Raw genomic sequence first — 13,405 nt, forward strand, 5'->3', positions numbered from 1 at the left:
CCCCCAAAAAAAAACCTCTTTGGATTTGGGAGATTTACATAAATTACATATTTTGAAATTGTCGAATTTCGCCGAAAAGCGACTAGTTTGCAGGTATGATAGCTAAACCTGGGGTCGAGGTAAGCGGTTTCCATTTGTCCAAAACAACCTACTTTTGTCTCGGACAACCAGATCTCACCTCGAGGTTGTCTGCTGGACAACAAAGTGAAATAGACATGGAAGTTCTCTGTTGCTGCAAAGGATTGCTGTCATTTTGAATGCCTGTAAAAATGAAAGGGGGAAAAAAACGTGTTTTGTTGCTGTCATTTTAAAGCCATTCAATCTAATAATGATAAATGGATTAAACTGACGCCACTTTCAACAATTAAAAAGAACCAGAGCCACAGTTTTACCCAATCAAAGCAGATCAGGGTGGGTTGTCTGGTACACGGCGGGTGTGTGCAGTGATCCCAACTTAAGATGGGGAGACAGACTGCAGGTGAAAGTACCAATCAGTGTTTCCTGTACTAATTTCCAAGGAAGACAGCCCACTACCCAACCAAAGGTGATGACTTGTAATAAACTATTAAACATATGTGTTCGCACATGACCAATTCACTGCAGCCGAGGGTGATACGAGAACTGAAACACCATTACCCCCCACACTGCTCCTTCGACTTCCCCATGGACTTTTGTATCTATAATCTCACTTCATATGTTTATGCATTCAGATTGTCGTCATCATCGTACAGACACCTGCAACTTGTGGACGTGATCAAACTTTGTGTCTGAGAGAGAGAGCACACTCAGCCTGTGTGTCTCTCACAGTGAGAGAGGAGGCAATGTCTGCTGCTTTAGTTCTTATAATTATATAATATTAATGCTAAAAGACAAATGATGTCCCAGATTATAGCAAAAATGTGATTCCTTTTCTCACAGTGTCAGTTTCAGGTGTTTGTATTTTATCATAAATATCTGCTAAATTTAATTCTACACGTTTTAGCAAAAACAAGGCGTTTCGGCTGTTTGGATGTGCTAAACTTGATTATATTTAGAACCATACTGGGAGATAACTATGCAATGTAATAAATGATCATTTACTACATGAGCTGAATTCCTGCAAATATAATTCATTTGAATTAAATAATCATTTTAGGGGAAAAAGACAGCATGGTGACACAACTGGTAGAGCTGCTGCCTCTCAGCGAGCAGGTCCCTGGTTCAAATCCCGGTCCAGGGACCTTTCTGGGTGGAGTTTGCATGTTCTCTCTATGCATGCGTGGGTTTTCTCCGGGTACTCCGGTTTCCTCCCACAGACCAAAAACATGCATGTTAGTCTGATTGGTAACTCTAAATTGCCCCAAGGTGTGAGTGAGAGAGTGAACGGTTGTTTGTCTCATTTGTCTCTATGTGTCCCTGTGATGGACTTGCGACCTGTCCAGGGTGTACCCCGCCCCACGCACAGTGATTGCTGGACATGGGCACCGGCAACCCCCATGACTCAAAATGGAAGAAGCAGGTAAAAGATAATGGATGGGTGGATGTATCTGACAACTCTTCAGTTGAAAACACTGAAACGACCTGAAAGTAAAGTATAGAAAAGTATTTCAAAACTCCTCTTGAACGTCATTGTTCTTGATGATGCAGATTAAAGTCTTCTTACAACTTTAATGCTTCATTAAAAGAACACTATACTGTGTACTTGTCATGTACTCGGTACACTCCTCTTTATGTTACAAACTTCACTGAATCTAAAATATGCTGCAAGTGCCTCCCTCGCAACGTCTGATGACAAGGAAGAGGATGAAGAGAATGCGGAAGTTCCACTCGAGCAGCTCCTGAAAGAGTCTGCCACTCAGTAACTTGGACATTCCAAGCTGTCCACAAGGTGACTGGGAACATTTGTATATAGTAAACATTGTATAGTGTACATACAGTATACTTATTAAAATATGTTTTTCTTGAGATTTTTTGCATACTTTATTGTAAAGGTTGTAGACAACCACAAATCTTGGCGGACAACCAGACTCTGTCAGGTTCTGTCTGGAAAATTTCCTTATGTCTACCCCGTAAAATTTTCATGCAGCACAGATGCCAGTAAAGTTCATGCAGCTTTGCTACTCATATTTGCAAATGTGTTTTTCATGTGCAGCTAGCATCAACACAGCAGTGAGAGACTGCTATTGTCCATCATGTCCTTTGATATTCTTGTATTCTATTATCTACCTGGCCAAATACCATTTCTGAGAGACATAAAGCAAAGGCTAACCTGACATAGTTGTAATTATATAGAAAGTTCTAACGTAATACAGATTTGAAAAGAAAAACTCAATACTTGATATTATTTATGATTTTGCATGGAGAAAATCGCTCAACCATTTCACAAGCGGTACAAGGGTACAAATAAAAATTAAAACATGTTTGTTAGAAGAAAGTTTTAAATATGTGTACTTTTATGCAGCATCAAAACCATTAAAGTGCATAGCAGGAAGCAGTGTCACCCCAAAATACTCCAAACTCAAGTCAGACAAAGCAACAAAAAAACAGCCTATTATTTTGGCAAATAACTTCAACCAGTGGTTCCCAACCCTGGTCCTTGAGGAACACCATCCTGCATGCCTTGTTTTTTTTCTCTGCTCCAACACACCTGTTTCAGTGGTTTAATTACTTTCTTAAGTTCGTCAGAAGCCTGTTGATTCAAATCAGGTGCGTTAGAGCAGAGGAACAACTAAAATATGCAGGATGGTGTTCCTCAGGGACCACGGATGGGAACCGCTGATTTAAACAATTGTCTATTAGACCTACTTGAACTAAACCTGAAACAGAATGATTACATAATTTGCACAAATTGTAACATTTTTACCTACATTTTGCAATTTTTTTGTAAAAGTTTTATAAAAAAAACTTAAACAAAATAAATTATAGTGGCCCCTTTATTCACTGATTTCTGTTCTTTTTTTTTTTCTTTTTTTTTAACAGTTGATGGGTTGAACCAAACTATAGCAAAACTATATGTTATACATAAATAAAATAGCTTACTTTTGACAGTTTTTTTCTAAATACTCTCACACACCACTCCAGTCCAATTAAATTCTTATCATTCAAGCCTCCAGTAGTTCTGGGAACAAATTAAATCTACACTATCTTCAAAACACAATTCAATACAAAGAAGCATACAGTGACTAACGTTAGTTTGAGGTTTACTGTACATATCCCAGCATTCATCTGCATGAAAGATTATATTATTACACATAAGATACTCAAATACTATCACAAAAAACAATCACAAACACAACACAGCTGACAAGCAGCTCTGAGCATGCAGCCTTCATAAAGGCTTGTATACTTTTGCTAAAATTATTCAGAAAAAAAGTATTTTCCAAAAGGTTTACTGTCATTTCCTGTGAAATTATTGAATTATTTGCGTGTCAAATTCGAAAAACAAACTAAACTGAGGGTATAAACCACTATTATAATAGAATAAGCAGCAGCTGGTAATTTAATTTACAGCTTGCTTGTGCAGATATGAATTCTTAAGTTTACAAGTCAAAATTGCGCACATAAAGCTTGACTACATGTGGGGGTATGGAACTTTAAAACATTTTATATTAATTAATCCGGTTATAAAGTTCAAAGGTAAGGGGAAATAGATTGGTGCGTTTTCTCCATCTCGTGTGATTGCAGAATTCCAGACGGCTTATTCTGACCTTATTTAGGACATCTATTAAAAACGCTTAAGAAAGCTGAGCTTGTATTAACATATTTTCTGCACCAAGACAAATCCACAAAGAAATTCTTGTGATCAGCAGTATAAAAAACATGTTCTTCTTAATTCTGCTTTTAATCATCAAAAAAGTTTTAAATATTTTCTAGATCAAAAACGTTTTTAGAAATGTGTGTGAGGGGGCGGTTTGAAAAAAAGAGGGTTAAATTCATTCCTAGCTTTTTCCAGTGCCATAGAAACTAATAAGGAATGTCCACAAACGTCTGAGACAGCAAGCTCATCTGTTCCTGCCCTCAAATAAACCAAAAAAAAGACTGGAATGAGGAACTTATCTCTTAGAAAACTCCTGTACTTTAATATTCCACACAGCTCCCCTTACCACTTTTATGACGCAAGTCGTTCAATAAAATACATGCCTATTTCAAAAAGTAACACAAATTATACATAAACTCATAAAACAAACAGACTTACCAGTTTCTTCATCAATGGAAAATATTCCCAGACCAGAGCCATCTCTTATGGAGTATCGAATTTCTCCATCCTGCCCTTGGTCCTCGTCTTCAGCTGATACAGTCATCACAGAAGTCCCAACAGGGGCGTCTTCTTTAATAAATCCCTTTTCCACGAATGATCGGAACAAAGGCCTATGGACATTCTCGTTCACATCCACCACCTCCACCTCAATAAAGCAGGTTGATGACAAAGAAATGGGCTTCCCTTTGTCTTTAGCTTTTGCCGTCAGATTGTACGCTTGTTTTGTCTCGTAGTCTAGGTTCTGAACAATCCGTAGAGCACCGCTGAGTTTATCTACTTCAAAAGTCCCATCTCCATTGTCAATAAGGCTGTACCGTACTTGACTGGAAGGTCCAACATCTGGGTCATGAGCCTCCAGCCACATAATTACAGTACCAACAGGAAGATCCTCCCTCACTTTCAAGCGGTAATTAGGGGGAACAAATTTTGGAGGATTATTGTTCACGTCTTCCAATGTGATTTTAAGAGGCACCGTGGACACCAACTGAGGCTCGCTCGCTGCTTGATCACGTGCTGCAATCTTCAAAATATAATACGGATAGCGCTCGCGATCCAAGGGTTTTGTCACAGTCACAACACCAGTTGCCTCATTGATCGTAAAATGATCTGTGCCTCCTAAAATTGAGTATTTAACAATTCCATTATCACCTTTATCCTTGTCTGTTGAAACCACCTGGATAATTTCTGTCCCAACTGGTGTGTTCTCACTTATTTCAACCGAGTACGAATCTTGCTGAAATTGAGGGCTGTTATCGTTTGTGTCTAAGATTTTCACATCCAAGAGGCGTGAAGAGGATTTCTGTGGTATACCAAGATCATAAACTGTAATGTTGAGGGTGTAGTGGTCAGTTGTTTCACGGTCAAGCGGGGAGTAAACCAAAAGCCAACCAGTTTCCATATCTACAATAAAGTGGCTTTCTGTGTCACCTCCTGATATAACATACACCAATTTCCCATTGAAGCCACTATCTGTGTCTGTGGCACTTAGATGAACAATCCGGGCTCCAACAGGCAGGTCCTCTTTAACTTCGACAACACCTGGAAAGGAGTCAAACTGAGGAGAGTACCGATTGACTGAGTAAATGTCCATAAAGTTGTCTTCTGACTCAGTTTGCACATGGATTTTGCTTCCCTGAAGTAGCTTTTCAGCCAACATTGTAGCAACACCAGTTTCAACACATTTGACCTGGACAGGCTTGTGTGCCGTGATAACAGTTATGTTCATGTGCATTGGCCGAGTCTCGTGTTCACCATCAGTTGCAACAACTTGTAAACTGTGGAAGGACATTTTAGCTGCCTCTCCTTCACTGAGCGTGCGCTTAAGTGAAAGTAGGCCAGAGTTTGGGTTCACTTCAAACAAATTAAAATCATTTCCAGATTTAATATAGTACCGCACAAGCTGTAGTTCATCAGCATCAATGGCAGACGCTGTAGTTATCTGCTCTCCAACACCATGATCTCTGGGCACAGTCACTTCACAGTTCACATTTTCAAATAAAGGCTTATTGTCATTTAAGTTATTTAAAGTTATGGTTACTGATGCCTCCACCTCCTTTCGGAAAGGGGATCCCCAGTCCGATGCTCTCACTTTGAGATGGTAAATCCTGGGCATGAGCTCATAATCTAGGTTCTCTGAAGTGCTGATGACACCAGTAAAGTAATCAATGACAAACGGCTGTGGACTCAGATTGGTAATGCTATAGGTCACATAGCCATTCTCCCCTTTGTCTAGATCAGTGGCTTTTACTGTTACCACACTGGTCCCAATAGGTACATTCTCATCCACACTGGCTTTGTAGGATGTCTGCTGAAATTCTGGTGCATTGTTATTAACATCAATAACATCAACTATCACTTTTGTAGCTGCTCTTTTGTCACTGGTGATCACCTCTAGTTCAAACTTTGGGGAAATATCAGCATTGATTGGTCCAGCTGTGCTGATTAAGCCAGTATCTGGATTGATACTAAATCGAATCTTGTCAGGACTGTGTTTAAAAGTGTATTTTAGATGGGGATACTTTGGCACAGCTGTCACCATAGTGACAGGCGTGTGAAGAGGGGCAAATTCACTCAGATTGACTCTGTAAATGGCCTTTTCAAATACAGGAGGGCCATTTTGGAACTGTGCTGAAGTGACATGTACCAGTTTAGCGGATGAAAATTGAGGGGGGGTGCCTTTGTCCTTTGCCTGTAAGGTGAGGTTGTATCCAAAAGGTTGACTGTCCCAGTCCACATCTTTGACAGCTTTTATTTTGTACTCCTTGCTCCCAGGGCTGGTTCTAACAGCCTTAAACTGCATAAGAGGGTCACCAGCCACAATGCTCAGTGATGCTATCTCTCCGTTTGGTCCCTGATCTTTGTCCTCCACTGTCACAATGGCATATGTGGGGTCGTGATCTGCATCAGAGGGTGACAAGGTTACTGCGGTAATTACAGGTGCATGCTCATTAGCTTGTTCCACCCTGACGGTAAGTTTGGCCATGCTGCTGAACCCACTGCTGCCATACAGCTTCATCCCTCTGTCCACGGCAAGGATCTCTAATTCGTACAGCTTTGTTTCAGAGTAGTCTAGCTTGCCAGTCAGTGTCACCACACCACTCGTTGGATGGACAGCAAACATGTCTGTCCACTCCCTGAAACTGTAGTAGTACTCTCCATTTGTACCGATATCTGCATCAGTCGCCATGACCTTTGCTACACTTGTGCGTATGGCTGTGTTCTCCGGTAGAGAGATGCTGTAAGATGTTGGTGAGAAGAGAGGCCTCAGGTCATTGGTATCCAGTACCTGCACTTTAACACTGGTGCGACACTCTAAATTTGTGCTCCTTTCTGAGGCTTTGACACTGAGCATGTAGTGGTCTTTAACCTCCCGGTTCAGAATGGCAGTGCTGCCTCCTTTGGTCCTTATTCGCAAAAAACTGAAATCTCCCACTAAGTAGTCCTCTGCTTTGAATAAGTTCTCATTATCTCCAGAGACGATTTTGTACCGTATCTCCCATGTTGGGTCTGTGATGTAGATCCCCATCTTGGTGTGGCTCTCCAAGTAAGTCTTAGCAGCAGAGTTCTCATATATGGTGGCATTGTAAACAGAGTGGGTGAACTGCATGGAGGTGGCCCTCAGCGTCCTTTGGCTTCCCATGCAGCTGCAAAAAAATTGCAGGAACAGAACAAGCAGCGGTTCCCAGTGCGTCCCCATCATTGTACCGTGATCTTCACAGCGCCACCTGGAAACAAAAGCAACATTTAAAGCTTACGTGTTAACATCATCAACTGAGATTGAAAAACATCAACAACTGCAAATATAAGCTGGATTTAGATTTGACACTTTGGTTAGACTAACGAGTGGCTAAATAAGATTTCATGCGGAAATAAGATGAAGCAGATCAGCCAGCTGACAAGATCTGAGCTGGCACTGTCCCATTTCTGCACAACGCCAGATGCCAGCTATGTGCACTTCTCAAGAGTAAAAGCTAATGTCCCTAAATGTGACCTCGATGAGTTTAAAACACTGTGAGCACATCAGTGAGTAAATCTTTCATTTCCCCAGCTGAACAACATATGGATGGGTTTTTTTTTTCCTTACACACTGAAAACAGTGACACTCCACAATCTCCCTTTACTTTCACAAAAATAAAAAGCAGCAGTGAAAAAGACAAAAGAAGTTGCTGAAAAATGCAACACGCACAGTCCAACCACAGAACAGCTGTGTGATGGCTACAAAACTGCTTCATATAATAATAACTAAATAGATCGTTGATTTACAGCAGCATATGTGCTGAAATACACACAAAGACCAATAAAAAGCGAAGTCGTCTCGGCACGAATCCGCCTCCAATAAAACCTACACTATTTACTTTTGGTGTGACAAAATGACCCCTGGAGGGTTTAGTTATTAATGTTTTATGTATAGTTAATAAGTGACACAGCTGAGCCTTATCCACCTTAAATCTGAAACTGGTGCCTGCAGGTACAAGAATCTGCTCCTGAACGCATCACTGTTAAAACAAGAAGAAGAAATCCTCATACAACTTGTAGCTTGTTTTTATGGAAACATGGCAAAATGCAGAAGAGTATATTCCTTTACAGTTTATATAAAGCCTTTTTTTTTCATCAGGCCGAAAGAGGTTAATTATTTAGTTAAATAAGTTAGGTGCCTGGGAAGACTTTTCATTTCCAACCCCATCCCCCATCTAAACCCGTTCAGTTTCAAACGATGGCAGCCGCTGGACAGATTTGCTGAAAAGCCACGAGCTAAACACGCTACAATGAAGTATTTACCCATTAGTTATCGGGAAATACATTCTCTCGTTAATTTGGTCCAAAGCAAACTTCCAGAAAGAGGCAAGAGAGCAGCCTTTTGGTTTCTTTGAGCTCACACGAAAAAGCCAGCCGTCCACACCGAACTTTTTCTCCTTTTTGTAGCCGTTACAAAGATGCCGACGCTGAACTGACCGACGAACTTAAATTAAACATGCGAGAACACAAATGCAACATACCTCTGTTTTTATTATTAATCACGTAGTTTGGGAGGTTTTGCGTAAAGTTTATGTAGTCCAAATCTCCGCATGGTAATACGTGGACTTCTCTCCCCCTCCGTTACTCCATCTGCCACCAGCAGGCAGGCTCTGCTTTTTTTCCCCGCTCGCTCGCTCACTGCTTCGCTTTCTCTCGCACACTGGATCTAGCTGATATCTCTCCGCGCTGCACAGGACCGGATCTACTTACCGGGTTGGCGGCGCTGGCAGCAGGAGGCGAACCGCACGGCGCGCTCAGGGCAACTTCACTGAAAGCTTTTCTGTATTTGCAGACCTATATTTCAACTGATTCTCTGTCCTGTGCAAAACCAGTTTTATTTAAATTCGCCAGCCACTTATGTGCCTTTACACCACCACGGATTTATTTTTTCATTCAACCTTTATGTATACAGCAGGTTAGTCTCGTTGAGTCACGGGGACTCATTTACGAGACCTGTTTTAGACAAAACCACACATGAGGTACAGTACACACAGCAATAAAATGCATATGAAATGAAAAGTAAATAAAAGTAGTGATATAAAACAAAATAAAATCAAGCTCTATTATGAAACGAGGTAAAAAAAAAACAACTAAAAACAGGAACATGTCAGCATTGATTTGTGCATTGAACTTCACAGTTGTTTAAAATCTCTTAGAGAGGTCAAAGTCAACAGCTTCACATATTTTTTGTAAGGTGTTCCATGTTACAGGAGCAGAGTAAAAGAAGGCCTTTTTGCCAAATTCGATCTGCTCTGAGGGGACGTTGCAGGTAATGATGTCCTGAGAGTGCACGCTGTAGCTGCACTGACGACGTGACATGTAGGAGGAGATATACGAAGGCAGCAGACCAATAAGTTAAAGATGAAAATGTACCAGTGTGAGAGCCTGCGTGAAGTTACCAGTTGACCAATGAGTACAGAGTGCAGTGATGGTTTTGGTAGTAACAACCAGTTATGAATCTTAGCACACCGTGATAGACAGCATCCAACATCTGCAGGGTGCTTGCAGGAGCATTCATGTAAAGAATGTCACCGTAGTCAATGGTCGGAAGGAAAGTAGCAACTACAAGGCGTTTCCTAGCATTCAGTCATTTTAATTTCAGTTTCTTTATCAAGTTTTCGATATGCAGCTTCAAAGACAAATGTGCGTTGACCAAGATTCCCAAGTATTTGTAGAATCCACAAACTCAATAGGAACACCATTCATAGATAAGATAGAAGGAAGGACTGTCGGGACCGTCTTCCTGTTTGAAAACAACATCCCTTCAGTTTTTTTTATCATTTAGCACCAGTTTGAGACTGAACAAATCAGACTGGATGATGTTAAATGCAGACTGTAAAAGCTGAAAAACCTTAGCAACTGTTCTAGCTCGACAATAAACAACTGTATCATCAGCGTAGAAAGGTAAGGATGCATCAGGAATGTTCTGACCTACATTACTTATGTAGATTGTAAAGAGAGTGGGTTCTAAGACCGAGCCCTGTGGTATGCCGTTACTGACAGTTAAATAACTGGAAGAAGTACCATTGTGTACGGCCTGAGAGATAGTTAGAAAACCAACCAATAATGTGATCTGAGAAACCAATATTGTCATGGTCTAAGTATCAAAAGCTTTAGACAGGTCTAAATAAAGTGCAGCGTTATATTGGTTTGTTGCAAAATTAGTTCCAAATGACTACTTTTTGAGCACACTGATGTCACACCTGTAGAAACTTAATTGTTAAAAGTATTTTTGCTAAAATTATCATTCATATAATGGACTGAATAGTGTTTATTTAATGGAAAATGTCAAAAAGCTTCACTGAAATCATATTGAAATTATTTCCTATGCTACAACAAGCCCATATAACCCATAAAAGAAGAACAAAAAATAATAATATTAGCCTTTGGATTGGAATTAGTCTACTTGATGCACATTCTCTTAAGAAACAAAACAGTTTTTAGTGACTTAATTTGTGTCCACTTTGGTAAAAATTCAAATCAGACAATATGAAATGCTGATTTCTGCTAACAAAGTTGCAATTTAGAACTTCTCTGCAGTGACAACTCCAGATATGCTTTTATAACTGGGTGGCCATGCTGGCTGACAATCCTGGGGTGTGGCGCCAAAATCAAAAGTCAAAAAAGAATATCAGAAATTCTATCAAGCTGTTTTTGTAAAAAAAATTACATTTTTAGAACTTTGGCAATATAAGAAATTGCTGACTGATGTACTGTACCTCAGTTTTACAAGTAACATTACTGATTATGTGATGTGCATAAACCAGAAAAGACAATTCAAGCTTCACAACAGTACAATTTGAATGTGCTATCTATGAATACACATACCTTAAATTGTCATTAGGCTTTTGCCATGAAGTTAAAACTGTCTTGCTGAGAGTGGCCGTGGGGGACCATAAAGTTTGTAGGGGTTGCCATTGCAACCCTTTGGTGGCCCCTCTGCTTCCCTGGTGAGGATAATTAGTAAAATATGCTATGTTATATAAGTTTTTTTTCTGGGTCAGACTGAAAATGTGTTCTGTGGTGATGTGCGATATTACAACACATTGGATTGTGTCATGTTTTATCATCGATGTGCTTTATCCGATTACCTTTTTATGACTATTAAACGACAGATTTAATTATCTTTCCACTGTTAATTAACGGATTATTTGCATTTTGAAACCCAGAATAGATGTTAACAGGATTTTTCTTTGAAAGTAGATTGAAACAAACAATTGATCCTGCCACACTAATAAAAGCACAAAAGAATCCATCGATACTTTTGCACACCACTAGAAGGTCAGAAGCCAGAGAGGAGTTTTCACCAGGAGTTTCATCCTTTATCACACAGTCATTTGGAGCCTTTCTTCTCCTTTTTACATGATGCACACAGGAGTGTCGCTGCTATGCAACTGATGGCGCTGTCTCACTGCTCTGCTTAGGTCTGTAATACTATAGGAGTATAACTGCAAAAAGCCTCTGCTGTTGTATAAATCCTCGCATCATCTCTCAGATGATGCACACTCTTCCTCTTGCCAGGGATTTAGTAAAGATTTTGTTCGTCCTCTGTCCCTTCTCAGTTCCACAGTTTTAAGATTGGGTCAGACTTGGTGGTGGCTTGGTCTGGGTAAAGGTTCGGATTTACCTCTCCTCCTCCATCTCCTCTGTTCCACACAGGGACAGGTGGAGAAGGCAAAGCTGTTGCTGCCTTGAAGTAATGTCAGAAATATCGCAATCATTTGAGCCAGAGGTCAAACAAAAGAAAAGTGAGGTACAGTGGTGTTAGCTTAACAAAGCACCTCAAGGGGGTGGAGTGAAAGCAGACCCCATCATCCTCATCTGATAAAGCAGCACCTGATTCTTTGCTCGTTTGTTTTTGTTCCAGCTCTGATTATCTGATCATTTGTCATGCAGATCATTTCCCCAGACTATGTTGAATGAATTACATTGTCTGCTTGATATTTTCTGCTGCTGACATGTCCCACATAATTTCATGATTTTTTTTTCTCAATAAAACCTGAGAAGATTAAAGCCTTGCCAAAGTTTCAAACTAAAATCATCTTCAAATAAGAGAGGATAATGTTATACCCGGGGCAGCACGGTGACGCAACCGGTAGAGCTGCTGCCTGTCAGCGAGCAGGTCCCTGGTTCAAATCCCGGTCCAGGGCCCTCTCTGGGTGGAGTTTGTATGTTCTCTCCGTGCATGCGTGGGTTTTCTCCGGGTACTCCAGTTTCCTCCCACAGACCAAAAACATGTATGTTAGTCTGATTGGTAACTCTAAATTGTCTCTACGTGTGAGTGAGAGAGTGAATGGTTGCTTGTCTCGTTTGTCTCTATGTGTCCCTGTGATGGACTTGCGACCCGTCCAGGGTGTACCCCGCCCCTCGCACAGTGATTGCTGGACATGGGCACCAGCGACCCCCGTGACCCAAAATGGAAAAAGAGGGTAAAAGATAATGGATGGATGGATGTTATAGCCGTTTTGGTCAGACCTTGAAGATAATGCACAAACTCATATGATATTGAGATACCTTGTGCGATCTCATAGCAGTCAGATGATGAGTTAAGGATAATTCTCAGCTACTACCACACCAAGTTTTGCTCATTATCTGTCAAATGAACAGAACTATAAGTCATCTTTTCATTGGCAAATTTTGACTTGCTGTGGTGAATGTGGTTGTCTCCAAAAGTTAACCAGAGAAATAGCATTTTCTGTCAAAATGCACTGTGAATGCTTATTGCTGAAGAAACAGCTGAAAAACAGCTGAAATAAAAGAACAAGCCTAAGTTAGCAGAATAAAGTAGAAAGAACACATATCTGTGGAATTAGGTTTAAATAGACAGAAATGAGCACCAAAAATGGGAAAAAAATCTGAAAAGAAAAAAAAATCTGAAATTTGCAACAACAACAACAAAAAAGCTGAATAGTAGCTAAAAGGGTAGAACGACGCTTAAATTACCAGAAGGAAGTTGAGAGAGCACAGTTGTGCCCAAATAGACTGAAAGAAACAGAAATGAGCACAAAGAAGTGGAAATTATTTGGAGGAAAAAATAAAGCTGAATTTAGCAAAAGGCAGCTGAAAAGCTGCTAAAAAGGCAGAAAGAAGCGTAAGTTACCAGAAGGAAGTGGAGAGAGCACATTTTTTGTTGATTTACACTGAAACAGTTGT

At 40.3% G+C, this 13,405-nt stretch overlaps 1 protein-coding gene across 1 annotated transcript in view; it reads right to left on the reverse strand.

Moving 5' to 3' along the window:
* The window catches only part of fat1a (FAT atypical cadherin 1a), a 100,441-nt gene extending 91,570 nt beyond the window's left edge, over nt 1-8,871 (reverse strand). Inside the window, exons 1-2 of the mRNA XM_037689933.1 lie at nt 8,734-8,871; nt 4,175-7,461 (exon numbers count right to left, since the gene is read on the reverse strand). Of these exons, the coding sequence (XP_037545861.1) occupies nt 4,175-7,436 (3,262 nt within the window). The 5' untranslated portion in view covers nt 7,437-7,461; nt 8,734-8,871. The remainder of the gene's footprint in view (nt 1-4,174; nt 7,462-8,733) is intronic.
* Nucleotides 8,872-13,405: the final 4,534 nt, after the last annotated feature.

Source organism: Nematolebias whitei, chromosome 16 (assembly GCF_014905685.2).
Source record: "Nematolebias whitei isolate Nwh7 chromosome 16, NemWhi1, whole genome shotgun sequence".
In the NCBI taxonomy this organism is placed as follows: domain Eukaryota; kingdom Metazoa; phylum Chordata; class Actinopteri; order Cyprinodontiformes; family Rivulidae; genus Nematolebias; species Nematolebias whitei.